Genomic DNA, 24,858 nt, shown 5'->3' on the forward strand with positions numbered 1-24,858 from the left:
TAAGAGTCACTTATGGTTTGTCTCCCTCCCAATCCCAACTTGTTTCATTTACTCTTCTCCTACCCCATTAATTTTTTAATGTCTGTAGTTCTGTAGTCTTCTTGATTGTGGTAAGTTGTGTCTGCTCTCTTTTTTTTATCAATTTAGACAGATGTTGGTCAATTTTACTCATCATTTCAAAGAACTATCTGTTGATTTCATTGGTATTCTTTATTTTCTATTTCTTATTTTCATCATTTCCATCCTTCCATTTACATTAGGGGTAATTTGCTCTTCTTTCCAAAGGTTCTTAACATAAAGCTTGGATTGTTGATTTTAGATCTTTTTTCTTTTCTAATTAAAAAATATTTAAAGCTACAAGTTTCCCTCTAAATACTGCTGTAGCTGCATCTCACAAATTTCATTGTTATATTTTTATTTTTACTCATTTCAAAATATTTTAAAATTTACTTGGTGATTTCTTCTCTATTTTTTTTAATATTATTATTATTTTTTAGTAATCTCTACCCCTAACATGGGGCTAGAACTCATAACCCTGAGATAAAGAGTTGTATGCTCTACTGACTAAGCCAGCCAGGTGCCCCTATGATTTCTTCTTTAAATCATAGTTTGTTTATTTATTTATTTAACATTTTATTTATCCAAAAGAGAGGTAGAGAGAGCACAAGTAGGGGAAGAGGCAGAAGGGGAGTCAGTCAGACTTTCTGCTGAGCAGGGAGCCCAATGTGGGGCTCCATCCAAGGACCCTGAGATCATGACCTGAGACCTGAGCTAAAGTCAGACTTTTAACCACCCAGGCACCCCTAAATCATAGTTTGTTTTTTTTTTTTAAAGAATGTTGATTAATTTCTAAATGTTTGGAGATCTTCCAGACATTTTTCTGTATTATCTATTTTAATTTCTGTTGTGGTCAGAGAAACTATTCTGTATGACTTCAAAGCAGCTAAATTTATTGAGGCTTGTTTTATCGCCCTGAATATACCCTATCTTGGTTGATAGTCTATGTACATGTAAAAAGAATATGTAGTTTGCTGTTGTTGGGTGAAATATTTTATAAATGTAAGGTCAAATTCATTGATAGTGTTTTTCCAGTATTTTCTATTTTTGCTGATTTTGTTTACCTCTTCTCTCAATTAGGGAGAAATGCTGAAATATCCAATTATAATTGTGGTTTTGACTCTTTCTTCTTTTAGTTCTATCACTCTTTGCTTTATTATTTCAAACTTTGTTATTAGGTACATTTAAAGATTGTTATGATTCTTCATGAATTTTCAACTCTTTATTATGAAGATATAGAATTTTAGTTTCATTCATTTTTATTTCAGCATTTAAAAAAATCCTGCTGTTGTCTTTTGGCTAACATGATTTCAGAAGCAAAGTTTTCAGTTTTTCATAACTTTTTATGTGTGTCTTTTTCTTTGGCTACTTTTAAAGATTTTCTCTTTATCATCTTTTGAGCAATTTGATTATGACCATATTTTAGTCTTTTTACTTGACAGGTCAGTTCCTTCTCTTGCTAGAAGTATTGCTTAGGGTATAGATGGAGTAAACAGATTTCAGATACTTTTGGTTCCCTATAAAGTTCCTACATATTAATATCTACTGCCAAGGAACCACCCTGATTTATGAGAGCTTCCAATGCTTGATTGCAGGCTCATGAAGGCTTTTGGATATTACCATTCATTGATTCTACCAACACAAAAAGAATAATAAGGTTTTATTGCTTAGTATAGTCAGGGCAATTCCCCAGATTCCCTATCAAGTTGAGTCCTGTCAGATATAGCACAAATTCTCATTTTGATGTGACTTGAAGTTAATAAGAAGAATTTCGGCATCTTTCTTATGAACTAATATACTTTTAAAAATCCTAAATCCTATAACTATTCCAGTTAAATGATGATGATGATAGTAATAAAAAGAAGAATTACAGTAATATTTTATATGCTTTACAACGTACAAATAACTTCACATACATTTTCTCATTTAGCTTTATGATCATTTGTACTGAGATGAGAATTTTTTATAGACTCAGTCTAATCAGTAAACATTGGCTGAAGAAAAGGATTTTATAGCCAGCCATTTTTTAAAGATTTTTAAAAAAATGCTCAAAAGTCCTAATACTGTCATTTTATTGCACAAAAATCATTAGTTTATTAGTTTCAAATGAGATCAAGCCTATATAAAAATGATGAAATTATAACAGAATGACTCACTTTTTTTTTTTTTTTTGTAGTCTTGGTCCTCTAAGATTGGAATTAGATTTTCTTTCGTTTTGGAAGGACAAACAAATGTGTTTATATTATACCAAGAATATTTCTAAGTAAATATTAGTTGTGAAGGGCATCACTAGCAGGATTAATACTGAGCATTTCTTACTTCAATAGAGTAGTCTTTAAATGCCAATTTAAGATAAATTAGTATGTGGTAGCTATGAAAAAACTATTAATTGAGAGTACCCATTAATAAAAAACAGACTTAAAAGTATTTATATAGTCATATTTGTGATATTTGTACTTACCCACACCCACACCAAAGTATGTGGGGCTGACAACTAGAAACAACCTAGAACTGATGAATCTGGTTGGTAAGAATTGTGTTCATATCAAAAAACCTGTCTTTAAATGTATACAACAGGGATCTAAATAACTGATGGGAAAAATAGAGTTAACTATTGTGGTCTACCTGAACATCCTTCTCATGTTCATTCATTTTTAGTGTAAGTTTCATTATGTTGAGTACAAATTAATTAATGCTGATTGATAGGCATAAGATAGATGGAGTTGGTAGCTGGTATTCAAAATGAAGATTTAACCAAAGAATCACTATTGGCCTTGCCAATCCCACATTTCTAGCACTTATGCAAGAAATGATTACTGTTTTTTTCCTTTAAGGAAATGTTAACTCTGTTTTTGTTAGTCTACTTTTTATTTTTAGAAGAATCACTTGGTTTTACTTTTTTTGTGACAGGTGTCTTCACACGAGGACAGCTAGGCCTGACAGACATCATATTCCAGTATATTCATTGTGATGAGATCTGTGAGGCAATAAACATCCTGAGCAGTATGGACTGGGACACTCTGGGCCACCAGTGCTTTATCAGCATGAGTGCCATTGTAAACCATCTTCTTAGACAAAAGCTCACTCCAGAGAGAGAAGGTCAGACATGAAATGTATTTCATAAGTTGGTTGTGTATATATATGAAGTATGTTTTATTGAATCAGTTATCTTTTGAGGATTTTTTGAGTTATGTTATTGGAGACCAAAAGACAAAAATGTTAACGCCCTATTAAAACTGACAAGATCAGGTAACCAAATAATTTTATGGTACTTTACTGTATAGTATTTGTCAACATAAAGAGTAACGTGTTTGTATACCTATGTTGGAACTTACAATGCAGTCATTGTACTTTTCAGTCTAAGTTCATGTGTGCAATATGCTCAAATTTCAAACTTTAATCAAGAATTTCAGGTACTTACTAATGGTATCCAGAAAAAAAAATTTTCATGTACTCTTGGGGTCTGGGTGGCTTGGTTGGTTTACCATCTGACTTGATTTCAGCTCAGGTCATGATCCCTGAGTGGTGAGATGGAGCCCAGCATTGGGCTCTGCGCTGAGCAGAGGCTCCTTGTCCCTCTTTCTCCCCCACTACTCCTCCCCCTGCACCTGCACATGCACTTACTCTCTCAATAAATAAATAAATCTTAAAAAAAAAAAATAGGGAAAAAAAGAATTACATGTATTCTCTAGGGTCTGGTAGACAAAGGGCCCCAAACAAAGTCCTTATTCTTCCTTCACTTTAGACAAATATTTTTCTATCCCACCCAAGTCTTTTGTCCAGAGAATAGTCCTTAGCACTGATTGTGTTTGAGTGTGAGTGAGAGAGAGAGAGAGAGAGATTGAGAATTGTAGCTCCGGCAGCTGCTCCTTGTTTTCATTCTAACTGGTAGTTCTGATACCCCTCTGCCTGCTTGGATTTCTCTACTTTGGAAACCTTAGTAAGTAATTCTGCCCATAGGATCTTGGATAAGACACTGTTTTGTTTCTCTCTCTCTCTCTCTTTTTTTTTTTTTAAAGTAAGCTGTAGGTCCAACATGGGACTTAAACTCATGACCCTGTAATCAGAGTTGCATGCTCTACCAACTGGAGGCAGCCAGGCACTCTCAGATATGACACTGTTTAAAAAAAGGGGGGGGGGCGATAATGTGCCACATACAATAATGAAATTCATTTTCATATTTGCCAATTATCCACTATATGTTATTTTTATTATAAGTCATTTACTTAATGTAAAATGCAGCTAAATGTTCTTGCATTTGGGTTTTTATTTCAAATCTTTGCAGGAAGCATTGACATTAATGATGAGAATTCCTAGCCAATGAGAAACTGTCCCTAGGTAATTTATAAGATAGAGAAAACAGGAAATATGTCAAAAGGTCTTTGCTGAAAAAAAAAAAAAGGTCTTTGCTGAAGAGCTTTTTTCCCTATTTTCTTTGAATGTTTATAGATTTTCTTATTCCATTTTATTACATGGTGTTTAGATAAAATTCTATACAGAACCTTCATTGTAGTAATTTTTTTTTTTAAGATTTTATTTATTTATTTGACAGAGATCACAAGTAGGCAGAGAGGCAGGCAGAGAGAGAGGGAGGAAGCAGGCTCCCCGCCGAGCAGAGAGCCTGATCCCAGGACCCTGAGATCATGACCTGAGCCGAAGGCAGAGACTTTAACCCACTGAGCCACCCAGGTGCCCCTCATTGTAGTAATTTTAGAGGGCGTGTTCCTTCAAGAAGTTCAAATCATGGGATTTGTCCCAACTCACAGGAGGCCCACAATAAATATTTAATGTTAATTGAATGTGCTTTTTGGAGGTAGTCCAGTCCCTCTGTGGAGGGTCCAGTATTTCTACAATGAGAAAATGCCTAGCACAGACGGTGCTTGGCCTACTGTAGGTACTCAATGAATATTAGTTAAAAATAAAAAGTATAACTTCAAAATGCTAGATATTACTGTAATATGTCTGCCTACAGAGTTATCTCAAGTACTTATATGTTATATTGGTACACTCTCAAGATTAGGTACATAGTAGGAAAAAAAAAAAGGCAGAGTCCGTAAAGAAAGCCTGATACGGTATATACAATCTATACAAGAGATCCTAAATTTACAGTTGGGAAATTATAGAGAAAATAAAATATTGACTGTCCCTCAGGACACTGAGAAATTCCTAGCACGTTGGTGAATTTGTGTTGTAAGAAAGATTATTAGGGAATTCACAAATGGGCATTATCAGATTCTTGCTTTAGTAAAGGATATTTTCAAGGAACTGTTCTTAGGAAGGTAGGGAAATAAAAAGTTTGTATGATACTAGGCTATTAAAACACTTGCATGATGCTGGATTATTGGAATATGTACATTTCAAGTAGATATATGCATTATTCCCAAAGTAAACTGTAAAATACATTTCTAAAACATTCAGAATCCTTCTGTATTGAGATTTATTCTATCTGAATCTAACAAATTTGACATGGTAATTTGTTTTCCTTTTATTAGTGGAACCCAGTGAGCTCTTTTATTTGTAGCTGTGTTGTGGTTATCTTTGAGATTTTCATTTCTGCCTTAAACATCAAGCTGGGCTATCTAATGAATCTGTAACTGTTCTGGGAGTTATGAGTATCCCATGTAGGCTCAAACATTTCAGAAGTACATGCTGTCAAGAAAACAAGCAATGGCAAGAGGATCTGGCTTGTTTTCACAATAGCATTGCTGTATTCAATTTTAATCTAAATTGACTGCTGCTTTGAAAGAAAATACCCCTAAAGTTCATCCTACTTTACTGTCTAGATTTGAGATTAAAAGAAAGAAATTACTAACAGCTTAGCCAAGTCCATAGCAATTACTCTGATGAGGTATTTAATACTTTCAAACCCAAATATGCCTAAAACTAAAGAGTTTTGCTAAATAAGAAATTGTTTATTCAGTCCAGCACTAGTAGCAAAAAAGCCAGTGGAGTCTTACTGTGAACCGTAGCATTCTCCTACAACTTTCACCATTACTGTAATTATATAACTTCTAGGTATTTCTGGGAGAAAACACACCAAAGGCATGGCTTGGTAAAATTATGAAGTAGGCAGAATGTGCATTTTTCTCCCAATCTCTAGCCCTCTGGTTTATCAAAACTTGCTCTCCAATCCTTTTTTTTCTAGAAAGGTGTCAGTTGAGCTAATCCAAGAGCGGATTAGCATGTCATCCCTCCCAGGGGTATTAGCTTTCACACTTGGACAAAAACAGCAATCTTGTTTTTTAGGATGAGATTTAGGGAAAGTATGGGGACTTTCACTGTTTCTTTAAAATTGTCTTAGAAAGATATTATTACTCCAATAGGGCTATTTTCATTTGTATTATTTTTAAAACACTTCTAATACTTATTTCAATTCCCAATGCAAAAAAGTTTGTTTTCTTCTTTCAGTTAAAGAGTATAAATGTTGAGCACACTGTGAATTGATTTTACTGGAAATACTAGTTCAAACTGTGTTACTTTGATGAGTCACTGTTTTAATTATCCATTTGTGGTGAGAGGTTGGTTCATTATGGATTTCTTCAGTTTTGACAGCTTTTTGTTGCTCAGAGTCATTGTCAGCTTTGCCTCAAGTGAAAGTTTATACACAGGTTTGTTTTTGTACCAGCTGTCATATTTTAATTTCATCTTTCCTGCAACAAGCTCACATTTCATCCAAGTTTGCAAAACCTGACTGACTGCAAACATGAGTATTCTGTTGTAATTGAAGGAGTTTCACTTGTTTTAGTGCTGCTATGTTTGAATTCCACAGCACAGCTTGAGGCAAGCCTTGGAACCTTTTATGCTCCAACAAGACCACTCCTGGATACAACTATATTGGAATATAGAGACGAAATCAGCAAATATGCAAGAAGATTCTTTCATCACTTGCTCAGGTGAACAATATCTTGGAATTGATGAGTGTCAGACTAATTACCTATTTAATGAGCCATTTTCTTTAATTAGAATATTCCATAATTATGCTGTTTTCTACTAGTCCATTTCCTAAGGAAAAAAACAAATCTCCTTTTGATATTCTTTAATTTCTTCTTGTTTTCCTTTTAAGGAATATATTTGAATATTGTTTAGGGCTTTTATATCATCAGTACATTTGAATATAACTGCCCCTTTAATATGAAAGCAAATAGTACTAATTATGTATAGTCAATTTGGGGGGGAGCAAGTCAGTTTTAAAATATTCATTGTGCTCTTAGCACTAGAGAAATGTTTTAGTTTTAAATGAAAATAAAAATATAAATATACTATAAAGCTCTGAGATAGTCATTGGTTTGCTTTACTTTCAGAATTACTATAGAAAGATTTGTCCATTGTCCTCTCATATAATGTGGCAAGTTCCTAGTCCCTCTGTGCCTCATTTTCACTAAAGGGTATAATAGATTTCTTTAATCTTAGGGATTTTATGAAAAATTAGATAATAATGTCAAATCACTCTGAGAAAAAGACTGTAGAAGTTGAAGGACAAGTACATAGCATATTCCATATAATAAAGTTCAAAAAGCAGGTGGATGGATGGATGGATGGAAGGAGAATTGATGGATATAGATAGATGATGACTAGATAGTTTAAGGATACATATAAATGTGTCAGTGCTATAAATAAAATCAAAGAAGTGATTAGCACAAAATTTAGGATAATATAGGGTGAGTTAAGAGAAATATGATAGGAATTGGCACATGGGAGCCTCCAAAGTATTAGTAATGTTTCATTTTTTTAACATGAGCAGAATATATAACAGGGCACATTAAAATTATTATTCTTTTAATTGAATATATATTGTATACTTTTATATATGATGTATTTTATAACAGGAGATAATAGAATTAACTTCATATACCAAAAGGAAATACTACTTCGAGTTGAATATTGAATTTTGATTTTATTTATAATCTGTTATACTTCTTTTTAACTCTTTCAAGCAAATTTATGTATAATGTCTCCTTTTTTTCTCAGAACAACACTGTAAGATGGTATTATCATTTGACAAATAAACTATTTATTAAGTGGCACTTTAATCTCTACCTAATAGGGAAGCCTTTGGAAAGGGAAGTCTTTGTGGAAGCTGAGAAATGTTAATATATTGCTTGAATGACAATCTGTGATTGAATCTTGCCTTTTCATCTGAATGACTTTAACATATCTCAAGAGACTCTTCATCCTGAATGAAGCAATCTTCTACATGTGAACATATGCCAAAAATATTGGGACCAGTGTCACATTTATTTGGACGTAGGGCTTTGTTCTTTGCTCTGACTATATTTTGCTTTCCTTGTTTCTGGAGAAAACTAATGAATTCACCTCCTCCCTAAAGACCCCCAAAAGATTGATTTAAATGAAACAGATGTTTTGGAGGCATATTTTTGGTGGCCTCACTATGTCTGGCTTCTCTGACTTTATGCAGTGGTTTAGTGGTGCATGAGCTTTACATTTCACAGTGCTGGGCCCTAGCATGCTCATATCCTGCTGATGTTCAGACATTCTACTAATGTGCAATTTTTTGTTCATTGATTTTTCCTCAGATGCAGTATTCAAATTAATTTTTGGATGTATTTTGATAAGGTCACTATTGTTGTCATTATTATTAGACTCTAGCTTTGTGTGGTTATACTCGGAATTGAATGTTTTTCCTTAGGGTATACTATGTTTTTCACATTTTCGTTTTTGCATGCTTTGCAATTGTTTCAGTTATAATGAGTGTTTATTAGTTCTTTTGACAGTAGGCTATGTATGACATTATGAAAAAAGAAGAGTAAGTTTATAAGAAATTAAATGAAATAGCTTAAATTAGAATTTTTTTTTTGTTTGTTTAATCTGCTGCCAAGAAGTTCTCTTACTTAGGGGAAGAGAAACTAGCCAAATACTTTTTTGTATTTGCAGAGGGCTAGAATTGCATTATAACCTGTACCTTGTCTAGCCAGTATATTAATACTCTAAAAAAAAGTTATTAGGTAATGGAGTATATCCTAAATAGTAAAGACCATCGTAAAGAATTTTAAAGATGAAGAGAAGGAGCACCGTGGAGAGTAGAGATGTACCTAAGGTCACTAATTGGTAAAGCTGAGGACTGAGATTGCCTGAGTCCAGATTAGGCTCTTTAGATAAGGAAAAAAATACTACACTGATTTTAATTTCATACAGCATATAAAATGTGAGGTCATAGTATGAATCTGTGATAATTAACAATTATCTATGTGAGTTATTAAAATATTTTTGCTCATAATTTTGTTTTTATCTTGACATTAGAGGAAGACTATGGATCTTTTTGTCTTTAAGCAAGTTAAAAAATTATCTTGACAGGCTTCCTCCAAATCCAAAGAAACCTAAACTTTAAAAGATATTTCTCATGTCCTTTCTTAACAGCTTTTTATATGTGTTCAAAATGATAAATTTTCATAAAGAAATGCTTTCTGTAAGTGTAAATCATTGCTCCTAACATTGAAGATAGAAAGCAGGGGTATAATATTGATATATATGATAGCTAAATAAAATGTTTATGATAGTAAAATTTTAAATAGGTGATGTAGTCTAATTCATAAAATCATTAAGCTGGATACTTAATCTATAGAAGGTGTGTAGAAAAAAATTCATTGTGTTTTCCTTTACTCTCATATTCACACTTCTGATACCAGATATGTGGGTGTTTTTTTTCCCCACACTGACCAATTCTCAGACACCTGCTAAGTGTCCTACAATTCAATTCAGTTCTGACACTAACCAGAGTAAGCACAGACTCCACATGTAAATGGATCAGTCCCACAGTAGTGTCCCTATGTCAGCTGCCATTTCCAAGTAGGAAGTCCCCAGGTTACCCACAACTTCTGTCCAACTGGGCTACCAGTTGGAGTTTCATGATACCCCTTATTCAGGTTCACAGAACCCAGGAGAGCAGTTTACTTACTATTGCTGGTATTTTAAAGAATATGTTAAAGGATGCAAGTGAACAGCCAGATGAAGAGATGCATAAGGCGAGTTATATGGGAAAGGATGTAAAGCCTCATTCCCATTCCAGGAATGCCACCCTCTGAGCACCTCCACATGTTCACCAAGTTTAGAAACTCTTTCATCCCAGTCCTTTTGGATATTTATGCAGGCTTCATTAGATAGGCATGATTGATTAAATAATTGGCCATTGGTAATAATTCAACCTCCAACCCCTCTCCCCAGCCCTAGATATGAGGTTGGGGCTGAAATTTCCAATCCTCTAATCTAGTGCTTGTCTCCACTGGCAACCAGCCCCTAGCCTAGAGGCTTTCACAGTCTTCTCTGTAATACAAACTCAAGTGTGGCTAAAAGGGGCTTGTTATGAATAACAAAAGATTCTCCTTTCAGTTAGGAAGTTCCAAGGATTTTAGGAGCTCTGTGCCAGGAATGGGACAAAGACCAAATACATATTTCTTATTATAAATGGCAATATCACTGCCTAAGGCAAATTCAGCTGCCTAAGTTAAGTTCAGAAGTTGGTTGTTCACTTCTTGGTCTTCATGAAATTGAATAGTCCTCTAGAACTACTGAAGAGGAAAGTGTTAAAAAGGAAGAGCTTTTCATCATAAATAAATAGAAACTATTACAGGAACTCTCTAGATATTGATGAAATAAAAGGGTAAACATTTCAAATGAATGTGCCACATATGAAGCTTATTTTCCCAATGTGGAAGTATATTATAAAGGATTAAAATTAATTTATTCTACTGATTTCCCGTCATAAATATAAGACTACTATTTTCTGACTCAAATGGTATTAGGTGATTACGGCACAGAGTCATGCTTTTCAGTTCTTAAAAAATAGTAAACAAAATGTTAGGAAAGGGGGACTTATTGCCTAGAAATAAAAATATGATATTTGTGAAATTTTTGAGGTAGAATTTATTGATGTCTGTATTTCCTTTACACGTCAACAAAAAGTAAGATGAATTGATAGGAAGGGGGATGGATGGATATGTGATAAAACAATATTGTAAAATGATGATAGAATCTAGGTGTTAAATATATTCTTTCAACTTTCCTAGATGTTTGAAAATTTTTATAATGTGTTGAAGGGAAATATACATTATGTTAGAGTCAATATTTATACTTAGAGTTCAGGAAAAAAGGGTAGTGTTTTGGAAATTATTCTTAGCTTTTGAAATGGTTCTTAACTTACATGATAAATATATATGATAGACAAAAAATCATTTGTGACTAAAAAATTTGTTAACCAATTTGATTTCTAAATGGCTTTTTCAGTTACATTTTTCAGTAATGGAGCATACACAGTAAGTAAAACCATTATATGAAATCAGTTCAAAGACTATGAATACCAAAACAGTTACCTAAGAATATTTAGGGAATAAGACAGAATATTTGCAGAGAAAAACTTCCTGGTCAGATCATCTAACAATGCTGGATAATATATTTTAAAATATTTGCTTAAAGCAAGGTTGAGCTGGCAGGAAACAAAGGGAAACACTCAGAGTTTGAAATGACAAGGATGCTTGATTCCACAAGAGTAAGCAAACTCGAAGTTTGCCTTGAGGGGATGTGCTGGCACCTGGCAGGGAGGACCTTGGTTTACAAAGGCTGTATACTTACTTAAAGCGTTGGAAAAAAAAGCCTAGGCTTTGTCTAGGGCTCAAGAAGAGTGGGAGATGGGATCCAAGATGCCCACATCAGTCTAGTACCATTGAAGGATAGCATCTTCTCTAAACTATAAGGGAGGAAGGTATGAACAGCAAGAAGAAATGGTGGGCCAAAAAGAATATTAAACTTGTGTGAACACAAAAATTGATAGTATGAAACAAATACCCATGTCTAATTCAAGGGTTTAAAATTAAGATAAAATCCTGGACAGTAACAATTAAAAAAAAAAACAAAGAAAATAATAATAATAATGATGATGATGATGTGATAGGGGAATTTTTTTAGAAAAACGAATGAAGTTAAAGCATTCTCTGGTCTTTATACTTTTTAAGAGGAAGATAAAGATACTGATTAATACTAGGTTTTTTTTTTAAAATATTTTATTTATTTATTTGACAGATCACAAGCAGGCAGAGAGGCAGGCAGAGAGAGGAGGAAGCAGGCTCCCTGCTGAGCACAAAGCCCGATGCGGGGCTCGATCCCAGGACTCCGAGATCATGACCTGAGCCAAAGGCAGTGGCTTAACCCACTGAGCCACCCAGGCGCCCCAATACTAGTTTTTATTAAGTAAAATACATATGGTAGAATTTCTAGGGTAATCACTAAAAAAATAGAAATAGAGTACATAATTTTCAAACAAATATAGTGAAAATGTTGGATGAGAAAAAATTCATCCCAAAAGAAGGCAAGAACTGGGGGAGGGTACAACATATATGGGGAAGAAACATTAAAAAAAAAAAAAAAAGAAAGAAAAGAAAACACACAATGAGGTTGTAGAAATCAGTTTTTAAAATCAATCATTATCAATGTAACTGATCTAAATTTTTCATTTGCAGAGTTTGTTGAAACATTTTTCTTGTAAGTTTTTACAAGAGATGCATAAAACAAGTTTAAAAACTAGAGAATGGGAAAAAAGTGTACTAGGTATAGCCAAAAAAGAGCTAGTGATGTTATAGAAATAGTCTTTAGAGCAAAATCATTGGTAGAGATTACTAGAGATCAATATTGGCAGAAAAATTGATTATATCGATTCTTATTCAGGAAGATAAAACAATTCTAAATGTATAAAACATAGGTTAAATACAGATGAAATAAATTGATAAATCCACTGTTACAGTTGCAGATTTTAATTATTTTCATGTGGTAATTGATAGATTAAGCAAATAAAATAATCAGTAAGGAAATATAAGATTAAAACAATATAATTAAAAGCTTGATTTAATGGACATGTATAAGTACTATATACAACATTGGAGACTACACTTTTCTCAGGAACAAAAAAAAACATTTTTTAAAATTGACCATGTCCTCGCCATAAGTCCTTAAAAATTTCAAAGGATTAATTAGTTTTCTTTACTCATTAATTAATTACTGAGTGCCACATGCCAGCACTGTTGTTAGAATTAGGACTATAGCAAAGAACAAAACAGACACACATACAAAAATCTATGGCATCATTAAGTTTACATTATAGTGAAAGAAACAATATGTAAATAAGTAGGTAAAATATATAGTATATTAGATAATGATATGTTCCACAAAGATGAACAAAGCAGGGACAGTGGTTAGGGAAATATTGGATGGTGGAGTGAGTGGACTGCAGTTTAAATAAAGTTGTCAGGGAAGGTCTCCTTAAGAAGGTGAGCTATGAGTTAAATCCCAGCAGTTTCACTGGAGCAGTGAACAGAAGGGCAGAATAATAAGAGAATGGGTCAGAAAGGTAGCAAGTGGCTTGGTGATATAGGACTTTGTTGACTGTCATAAGGAGTTGAGATTTTTCTCTTGAATAGTAGGGAAAGTCAGTAGATGACTTGGAATCAATGAGTGAATAAGTCATTCAGATGGTATGTCAGGAATAGACTTGAAGGATAAGGGCATTTGGGAGTCTACTGAAATAACTGAGTGAGAAATAGCGACCGTTCAGAGCAGGTAGGCAGCAAAAGGGATGAGGACAGAGTGGTTGGATTTTGGATATATTGAAAGTTTTGCTGACAGCATTTGCTGACAGACTGAATGAAGAATATGACAGAAAGAGAAGTCAAAGATGACATCAAATGTTTGGACTAGAGCTACTGGAGAAATGGAGTTCCATTGACAAGACTGGTAAGACCACAGAAAGAATAGGTGTGTGGGAAAACAACCTGAGATTAGTTTTGGACATGTTGAGTTTGAGTGAGCAATTCAGAGATGAGTTCTGAAGCAGTTATAAAGGGACATACATAGCCTTAACTGTTAATGATGAAAAGAAGAAAAACTGAAAAAGCTATGCAATTTAAGAAATTTTTAAAATATCAGTAAAATACCCTCAAAGAAAGTGGAAAAGGAAATAATAAAAAGTTCAGAAATTAAAGTAACAAAGAAGGCAGTAAGAAGATTAATAAAGCTAAGCATTTGTTTTTTGACAAGATTAGTAAAATAGAAAAGTAGTGAACAGTATTAAGAATATAAAAGGGACCTAATGATAGACATACCAGAGGATTTTAAATATTGAAATAATCCTGTTTACTATGAACAACTTCATTACAAAAATCTTGAAAAATTAGATGATAGGGAAATTTTTTTAGAAATATAAAAATAACCAAAACTAACTAAAAAAGAAATAGAAGATCTGAATAGCTCTATAACCTCTAAAAAATTAAATTAGTAATTAACATTTTTCCCATGAAGTAAGCTATAGTTCCAAGATATATGTATTTTTAAGATTTTATTTATTTAATAGAGACATCAAGAGAGGGAATACAAGCAGGGGGAGTGAGAGGGAGAAGCAGGCTTCCCACTGAGCAGGGAGCCTGATGCGGGGCTCCATCCCAGGACCCTGGGATCATAACCTTGAGCAGAAGGCAGACGCTTAACAAGTGAGCCACCGAAGTGCCCCTCCAAGATATTTTTAATAAGTGCAGTTCCATCACTATACTCACACAATTTTTTTTCCATTGTTTTTCTTTAAGTCTTTTTTCAAATGCCTATTTAGTTACATAGTTGTAATTATTGAGTACATGAAATTTTAAAAGAAAAGAATCCCAGGAGGGTTGATTCACTATGATGGCATTCCAAGAGACTTTTACTCTTTGATATGGTACTCAGATTCATTTATTGTGGCCTTTAGAAAGTGGCCCACACATGTGAACAGACTTTTTTTTTTTTTTTTTTTAAGAAAAAAGATGGAAGAACAAAAAGGGAAAATAAGCAGAAGGCAACAACAGTAAAACCTCAAGCCCTTTAACTAAAAGCACCTAGAAAGATGTGCTTTTATACATGAAGGAGTTGGTTTTCATGTGGGCCCAGTTAGGACTGGTTGGGAAGGAAAACTCTGAGTATGGGGGTACTTTGGATTTCTGCCAAGGGGTGAGGGGCCTCTACCATAATGGCAATTTGAAAAAGTTTATGATCCTAATTAGTAAACTAGGATACCAAACAAAATTGGCAGAGTATAGATAAAAATAAATTGAGGGCCATTTCATGAACAAATTTAATATACTTGGCTCTTCCTTAAGGTTCCCCGTCTGTAGTTAGTCAGAGGTATGGCCCAAACATTCAAACCGCATTTCGTTTGGCAATCTGGCATTCCTTACAGTATTACTTCTGTGTATGTAACTATACCAGTGAAGTAAGTCCTTACATTTTGTTTTTGTTGCTCACATTCTCCCTCAGATATTGTATCTAAAAATCAAAAGGGGTGAAAGCTGCATTGTTAAAGAAAACATCATTCTTTGGAAAGCTATGATAATAACCATTCTGTGTGGGTTTTTTTTTTTTTTAAGATTTTATTTATTTATTTAACAGATACAGATCACAAGTAGGCGAGAGGCAGGCAGATTCACATTCCCTGTATTAAATTGACCTTTGGGAACCTTTGAGTATACCCCCTAGCAGCAATTGGTATGTACTAGAGATGACTATGGACACTTCTATTACAAACTTACAGCTGTATTAAAGCTGAAGGATGAGGATAGCCTTTACCAATATGGTAAAAATCAAAGATATCTTACTATGTGGTGAAGGACATGCATGGTATTTGCAAACTGTAGCTAGTAAGAGAGATATGATGATTCTTGGCTATTGACACTCATGAATGCTTTGTGAAGTCTAGGAGAAATTCTGCTTTGATATTCTACCTTGTTCAGGTCTGAAGGGAAACATGCAGAGAAAATACAACCAACAGTTTATTAGGCAGATGTTACTACATTTGCAGGTCTCATGGCTCAAGAAAAGACCATGACATATAATGTATGAACATTAATAAGTAAATTTCATATGTCTACCTTTATATAAAATATATTTGCTTCCTTTGTGTTTGATAAAGTGTAGTCACAACCTTAATAATCTTCATCCTTTTATTGTATATTTAAACTTCATAAAACTCAAAAAACTATGAACAGATGATGTAACTTTATTTCTGATTATAGTAAGTACTCTCACCCATCTGTCTCCTTCTGGAGGAAACAAGATAAGTACCATTCTGTTCCTAGTTTTTGAATTCTCTCCTCTTCCCGTTTCTTTCCTACTGATAACCATGTTCAAATAATAATACTCAGCTTGCTATATATTCTGATCCTTATTAACTATCTCATTACATTTGCTAGAAGGAGAAACTTAAGATTTTTCATTACCTGTAGAACTAAGGAGCATCTGTCTAAATTTTAGGGAGGTAACAAATATTAGCTTTCCTTAGAAAGCTAACATGTGGCCCTCAGCATTGTTGAAGTGGTTGGAAAAGAGACATTACTTTGGAAAAATCTTTAATGGGCACTCTGATCACATGTCATTACTACTATGCAAGGATATGTATTTGTCTTTAGTTCATAGGTTTTATAAATAAATGTTGTTTAACCCTAAAGCCTTTCCATTAATTCAACTTTTCCTGATCCAGAGGACTGTGTGTTGTCAATATAGTTTTTAAAACACTAAGCTACATTTTTTCAAAAATAAAAATAGCTTTCTGACTGTAAAAGTAGCATTTTTTTCACAATATAATATCGTTTCCATTTTTGCATGTCAATAAACATAGATTCACATCTTGCATTATGAGGATGCATCTCCATAATTGATTCAACCTATCTATGGACATGGATTATTTCTAACGTTTTGCTGCTATAAACAATGTTATAATCATCATATTCATATATACACACACACACACACACACACACACACACATATATATATCACATACCTACACACACACACACACACACACACCCCTTTGTGCATTTATCTGATTATTTCCTGAGAATAAGTTCCTAATAGTGGAAGTACTGAGTCAGAAGTTATTCTTTTTTTTTAAAGATTTTATTTATTTATTTATTTATTTGTCAGAGAGAGAGAGAGAGAGAGAGCGTGCACAAGCAGGCAGAGAGGCAGGCAGAAGTGGAGAGAGAAGCAGGCTCCTGGCCGAGCAAGGAGCCTGATGTAGGACTCGATCCCAGGACCCTGAGATCATGACCTGAGCCAAAGGCAGCGGCTTAACCAACTGAGCCACCCAGGCGCCCCTCAGAAGTTATTCTTGATATAGTCAAATATTCCCCTCACCTTTTTGTGAAATTACTTATAATTCCAACTGTTGGAAAATCAGTATCTTAAAACATTGACAATTAAATAGGTAGAATTTGGCATCTTTCTGCTCTTATTTTTTATGTATTCTTTCTATTAAAGTTCTTTTTTAATAATAAACTATTCTCAGAGCAGTTTAGAGCAGTTAGGTTCACAGGAAAATTGAGAGGAAAGTATAGAGATTTCTCATATACCCTCTGTGCCCATCTGCTCTAATACTAATTTCTTTTTTAACTAACGGTGATTGCATACATTTCCCAGATATATATATGGGAAATATATATATTTCTGCCCATATATATATGGGCAGATATATATATGGGAAATGTATGCATTTGTGTGTGTGTGTGTGTGTATATATATATGTATATATATATATGGGAAATGTATGCATTTGTGTATATATATGTGTGTGTGTATATATATGAATTATATATGAATATATATATATATATATATATAAATGAGCTATTTGTCTTATGTGAATGGCTATTATTTAAGGTGTGCTAGTTAAAGCTGAGGGCTTTATAAACATCAGATTCAATCCTCGCATCTTAGCCTCTGTTTTGTATTTTAGTCATTCTGAAAGGTATGTAGTGATATCTCAGTGTCGCTTTACTTTCCATTGCCCTAATGGATAATGATGTTGAATTGAGTATCTTTTTATACAATTATTTGCCTTTAGTAGATCGTGTCTGGTGAAATGTCTCAATATCTTTTGTCCATTTTCTAAGTATTTTATTGTTACATTTTGAGAGTTCTTTATATGTTTTGATACTTACCCTTTATCACGTATGTGTTTGTAAATATCTTCTCTCAGTTTGTAGCTTATCTTTCCATCCTTTTAATATTTGGCAGAATAAAATTTTTTAATTGTGGTAAAGTCCAGTAGATCAAGTTTTCCTTTTATGAGTAGTGCTTTTGGCATCAAGTACATTTGCCTAACCTTATATACCAAAGACTTTCTCTTAGGTTTCTTTCTTTCTTTCTTTTTTTTTGGGGGGGGGGTGGGGGCGGACAGAAAGAGATCACAAGTAGGCAGAGAGGCAAGCAGAGAGTGAGGAAGGAAGCAGACTCTCTGCTCAGTGGGAAGTTCAATGCAAGGTTCAATCTCAGCGCCCAAAATCATGACCTGAGCCAAAGGCAGATGTTTAACCCAACTGAGTCACCGAGGCACCCCTTATGTTTTTTTTTTTTTCCAAAAAATGTATAGTTTTATATTTTACATATAAGACCATAATTCATTTTGGGCAATTTTCACATAAGTGTGAGAGTTGGGTCGAGGCTTTTTTGGGTTTTATTTTGTTATTTTTTATATCCAGTTGTTCTTGTACCATTTGTTGAAAAGATTTCTGCATTGATTTTGCACCTTTGTCAAAAATCAGTTGGACGTATTTGTGTGAGTCTATTTCTGGTTCTCTATTTTATTCCATTGTTTTATGTATCTGTCTTTCTGTCAATACCATGCAGTCTTGATTACTATAGCTATATGAGTCTTGAAATCAGGTAGACTGATGCTTCTCATATTCTTCTTTTTCCAAATAGTTCTGCTGTTCTAATTCCTTTGTATTTCCATATAAATTTTGGAATGGTTTTGTCTGTATTAAAAAATATCTTGCTTTGAATTTGGTAGAAATTGTGCTCAACTTTAGGCAGAATTGACACCTTTACTGTGTTTAATTTCTTATCCATGAAGATATTATGTCTCTCCATTTGTTTAGAATTTCTTTACTTTTTTTTAAACTAGCATTTTGTAGTTTCAGCATACAAATCCTATACAACTTTTGTTAGATTTGCATCTTAGCATTTAATATTTTTTGACTAATTGTCATTGGTATTGTATTTTTGGTTTTGTGGATACATGTTCATTGTTATTATATAGAAATATAAATGATATTTGTATGTTGATCTATCCTGTAGCCTTGCTGAATTAAATTATTAACTTTGGAAGACTTTTTTGTAGACATAGACCACCATGTCATCTGCAAATAGGGGCAGATTTCTTTCTTCCTTTTTGGTAGAAACACCTATTATTACCCTTTCTTCCCTAATGTATTGACTAGAACTTCTAGCACTTTGTGGAAAAAGTGGTGAGAGGGGACATCCTTGCCTTGTTCCCAGTGTTAGGGAAAAACATTTCAGTTTGACCATTAAGAACACTGTAGGGTGTAGGGGTTTGTTTGTTGTTGTTTTGTGTGTGCGTGTGTTTTAAAGATTTTATTTATTTATTTGACAGATAGAGAGCACAAGTAAGCAGAGCAGCAGGCAGAGGGAGAGAGAGAAGCAGGCTCTCCACTAAGCAGGGATAAGCAAGCAGCCCGACGCGGGGCTCAATCCCAGGACCCTGGAATCCTGACCTGAGCCGAAGGCAGCCGCTTAACCAACTGAGCCACCCAGGCGCCCCCGGGTGTAGGTTTTTTGAAGATGTTCTTTATCAGTTACGGAAGTCCTTCTCTTTTCCTATTCCCCCCCGCCCCCACCCTGAGGGTTTTATCTTGCATGATTGTTGGATTTTGCCCAATGCATTCTCTCTATGACTTGATAAGAATATGTGATTTTTCTTCTTTCACCTGTTATAGTAGGTTACATTGATTAAACTAGCCTTGTATCCCTGGAATAAATCCCAGGGAGTGGCACATAATTCTTTTCATATTTCTGTAATCTACTTGTAATGTTGTATGAAAAATTTTTTGCTTTTAGGGGTGCCTGCGTAGCTCATTTGGTTGAGTGTCCAACTCTTGGTTTCGGTTCAGGGCATGATCTCATGGTCCTAGGAAGGAGCCTCACATTGGGCTCCCCATTCATCAGGGAGTCTACTTATCTCCCTCTCTCTCTGCTCCTCCCCACTAAGATAAATATTTTTTAAAAAGAATTTTTACATTTATATTCATGAGGGACTATTTATCTGTAGTCTCTTTTTTTGGTAAATTTTTAATTTTTTTTTTTATAAAGAAAAATTTTTAAGTGATCTCTACACCAAGTGTGGGGTTTAAACACATGACCCTGAGACGAAGAGTCAAATGTAATACTGACTAAGCCAACCACGCTGGCTTCATTATATGACTTGGGAAGTGCTCTTGCTGCTTAAGCTCTATGGAAGAGATAATGTAGAAATTCTGTTAATTTTTTAAACACTCTCAAGTAAAAAAATCTGGGACTAAAGATTTCTTTTTTGGTAGTTTTAAAATTATGAATTCAATTTCCTTAAAGTTATAGAGCTATGCAGATTATCTGTATCACATTGGATTGGTTTTGATAGGTTGTACTTGTTGAGTATTGGTTTATTTAATCTAAAATGTCAAATTTATATGTGTATGTTGTTTGTAATAGTCCCTTACTAACCTTTAAATGTCTAGAGGGTCTGTAGTGATAATCCCTGTTTTGTTCTTAATACTGGTAATTTGTGTCTTCTTTCTTTGTTAGTCTTGCTAGAGGTTTATCAATATTATTGCTCTTTTTGAAGAAACAGCCCTTTGTTTCACTGATTTTTTTTTTTCAATTTCATTGATTTCCACTCACCTTTATTATTTTTATCCTTCTTTCGGTTTATTCTCTTCTTTTTCGAGTTTCTTGAGGTGGAAGCTTAGATTATTTTTCTGTGGGTGGTTTAATTTAATTAATTTTATTTTAGAAGAATTTATTATTAAAGTATAGTTGATATACAATATTCTATCAGTTTCAGGTATGAACATAGTGATTCAACAATTCTATACATTACCTATTGTATATTATTTTACATTACTACAATCAGTGTAGTCACCAAGGAAGCTTAGATTATTGACTTCAGGCTTTTCCTTTTTTCCAATATGAGCTTTTAGTGCTATAAATTTCCCTCTAATTACTGCTTTCACTGTGTCTCACACATTTTAATATGTTGTATTTTCATTTTCATTCAGTTAAGTTCTCTTTGCTTATTGAGACTTCTTTAGCTCTTTGATTATTTATAAGTGTGTTGTTTATAAGTGGAGATTTTCCTATTATCTGTTACTGCTTTCTAGTTTGATTCCATTGTAGTCAAAGAACACACTCTATGATTTCACTTCTTTTACATTTGTTAAGGTTTGTCTTATGACCAAGATATTTGGAAAGAATGTATGCTCTGATATTTTAGGGTAGAATGTTCTATAACTGTCAACAGATCAAGCTGGTTCATGGTGCTATTGAATTATAACATGACTTTACTGATTTTCTGTCTAGTTATTCTATCCATTTTGTGAGAGGAGTGTTTAAATTTCCATCCATAATTGTGATTTGCCTATTTCTCTTTTCAGTTTTATCAGTTTTTCCTCATATATTTTCAGCTTTGATGTTTGATATATACTCTGTCTTTATGGTGAAATGACTTATCCATTATGTGATATCTCTCTGTCTCTGGTAATTTTCTTTGCTCTTAAGTCTTTATCAGATGTCAGTTTAGATACTTCTGCTTTATTTTTGTGTTTGCATAACAATTTTTCCATCCTTAAGTTTTAACCTGCCTATATTAATAAACTTGAAGTGAATTTTCTAGAGCCAATACAAGTCATGTTTTTATTTTTATATATGTATATATATATATATATATATATATATATATATATGTATGTATATGTATATGTATTTAAATTTAAGTTACTTAGCATATAGTGTAGTACTGGTTTCAGGAGTAGAATTTAGTGATTAATCACTTACATGTAACACCCAGTGCTCATCCTAACAAGTGCCCTCCTTAATACCCATCACACATTAAGCTCATCCCCCCCAACCTCCCCTCCAGCAGCCTTTAGTTTGTTCTCTACAGTTAAGAGTCTCTTATGGTTTGCCTCCCTCTCTGTTTTTATCTTATTTTTCCTTACCTTACCCTATTCTCATCTGTTTTGCTTCTAAAATTTTACATATGAGTGAAGTCATATGGTATTTGTCTTTCTCTGACTTATTTTGCTTAGCATGATAACACTTTAGTACCATTCATATAGTTGCAAATGGCAAGATACATATATCTTATATACCTCATATATAACACACATGCATATAAAACACATCTTCTGTATCCATTCATCAGTCGATAGACATTTGGGCTCTTTCCATAGTTGGCTATTGGTGATAGTGCTGCTATAAACATTAGGGTGCATCTGACCCTTTGAATCATCATTTTTGTATCCTTTGGGTAAATACCCAGTAGTGCAATTGCTGGTTCATAGGGTAGCTCTATTTTTACGTTTTTTGAGGAACCTCCCTACTGTTTACCAGAGTGGCTGCACCAGTTTGCATTCCCACCAACAGTGCAAAAACAGTTCCCCTTTCTTTGCATCCTCACCAACATCTGTCATTTCCAGAGTTAATTTCAGCCATTCTGACCAGTGTGAGGTGGTATCTCATTGTGGGTTTGATTTTTATTTCCCTGACGATGAGTGAAAATGAGCATTTTTCATGCGTCTGTTAGCCATTGTTATGTCTTCTTTGGAGAAATGTCTGTTCATGTCTTCTGCCTACTTCTTAACTGTATTATTTATTTTTGGGGTGTTAATTTTGAGGAGTCCTGTATAGATATATATAGATAGATATAGATATTCTGGATATTAGCCCTTTATCAAATATGTCATTTGCAAATATCTTTTCCCATTCCATTGGTTGTCTTTTAGTTTTGTTGATTGTTTCCTTCACTATGCAGAAGCTTTTTATCTTGGTGAAATCCCAATAGTTTATTTTTGTTTCTGTTTACCTTGCCTCAGGAGACATATCTAGGAAGAAGTTACTTCAGATGATATCAAAGAGGTTGCATCCTGTGTTATCCTGTAGGATTTTGATGGTTTCCTGTCTCACATTTAGAGCTTTTGTCCATTTTGAGTTTATTTTTGTATATGGTATAAGGAAATGGTCCAGTTTCATTCTGCATGTCGTTGTCCACTTTTCTCAATACCGTTGTTAAAGAGACTATCTTTTTTCCATTGGATATTCTTTGTTGCCTTGTCGAAGATTAGTTGACCATACCTGTGGGTCCATTTCTCAGTTCTCTGTTCTGTTCCATTGATCTGTATGTCTGTTTTTGTGCCAGTACCATACTGTCTTGATGATTACAGCTTTGTAATACAGCTAGAAGTCTAGGATAATGATGCCTCCTGCTTTGCTTTTGTTTTTTAGCATTACTTTAGCTCTTTGGGGTCTTTTCTGATTCTATACAAGTGTTAGGATTGTTTGTTCTAGTTGTCTGAAAAATGCTGGTGTTATTTTGATCAAGGTTGGACTCATGTGTAGATTGCTTTGGGTAGTATAGACATGTGAATAGTATTTGTTCTTCTAATCCATGAGCATGGATATTTTTCCATTACTTGTGTCTTCTTTATTTTCTTTCATAAGTGTTTTCTAGTTTTCAAAGTACAGATTTTTTTTACTACTTTGGTTAGGTTTATCCCTAGGTATCTTATCATTTTTTGGTATAGTTGTAAATGAGATCGATTCCTTGATTTTCTGCTGCTTTATTATTGGTGTATAGAAATGCAACAGATTTCTGTAGGTTGATTTTATATCCTGTGTCTTTGCTGAATTCGTGTATTGGTTCTACCAGTTTTTTGGTTGGGAGTCTTTTGGGTTTTCTACATGGAGTATCATGTCATTTGTGAAGAGTGAATATTTAACTTCTTCCTTGATGATTCGGATGCCTTTCATTTCTTTTTGTTGTCTGATTGCTGAGGCTCTGTCTTCTAGTACTGTGTTGAACAGCTGTAGTAAGAGTGGACATCCCTGTTGAGTTCCTGACCTCAGTGGAAAAGCTCTCAGTTTTTCCCCATTGAGAATGATACCAGCTGTAGGACTTTACTTTGTAGCCTTTATGATGTTAAGGTCCTTTCCCTCTATTTCTATTTTGCTTAGGGTTTTTATCAAGAAAGTATGCTGTGTTTTGTCAAATGCTTTTTCTGCAGCTATTGAGAGATCCATATGGGTCTTATCCTTTTTTTAATTATTGTGGTGTATTACGTTGATAGATTAGCAGATATTGAACCATCCTGTAGCCTAGGAATAAATCCCACTTGGTCACCATGAATAATCCTTTTAATTTACTGTTGGATTCTATTGGCTAGTATCTTGGTGAGAATTTCTGCATCCATGTTCACCAGGGATATTGGACTGTAATTCCCCTTTTTGTGGAATCTTTTTCTTATTTGGAATCAAGGTAATGCTGGCCTCATGGAAAGAGTTTGGAAGTTTTCCTTCCATTTCTGTTTTTTGGAATAGTTTAAGAAAAGTAGATATTCATTTTTCTTTTAAATGCCTTGTAGAATTCACCTGTGAAGCCATCTGACTCTGGAGTTTCTTTTGTTGGAAGATTTTGATTACTTATTCAATTTCTTTGCTAGTTATGGTTCTGTTCAGTTTTCTCTTTCTTCCTGTTTCAGTTTTGGTAGTTTATATATTTCTAGGAATTTATCATTTCTTCAAGATTGCCCAATTTATTGGTGTATAATTGCTCATAATCATCTCATAACTGTTTGTATTTCTGTGATGTTGGTTGTGATCTCCCGTATTTCAGTCCTGATTTTATTTATTTGGTTCTTTCTCTTTTTATAAGTCTGGCAAGAAGTTTACCAGTTTTGTTAATTCTTTCAAAGAACCAGCTGCTAGCTTCGTTGGTTTTTTTTTTTT

At 33.8% G+C, this 24,858-nt stretch overlaps 1 protein-coding gene across 2 annotated transcripts in view; it reads left to right on the forward strand.

Moving 5' to 3' along the window:
* WDPCP (WD repeat containing planar cell polarity effector) overlaps window positions 1-24,858 on the forward strand; it is a 363,960-nt gene that overhangs the window by 82,394 nt on the left and 256,708 nt on the right. For both annotated transcript variants that reach the window (XM_032873803.1, XM_032873802.1), the window contains exons 11-12: window positions 2,968-3,156; window positions 6,827-6,950. In XM_032873803.1, coding sequence (XP_032729694.1) covers window positions 2,968-3,156; window positions 6,827-6,950 — 313 coding nt within the window. The remainder of the gene's footprint in view (window positions 1-2,967; window positions 3,157-6,826; window positions 6,951-24,858) is intronic.

This window comes from Lontra canadensis, unplaced genomic scaffold (assembly GCF_010015895.1).
Source record: "Lontra canadensis isolate GAN:19392208 unplaced genomic scaffold, GSC_riverotter_1.0 scaffold50, whole genome shotgun sequence".
Lineage (NCBI taxonomy): Eukaryota > Metazoa > Chordata > Mammalia > Carnivora > Mustelidae > Lontra > Lontra canadensis.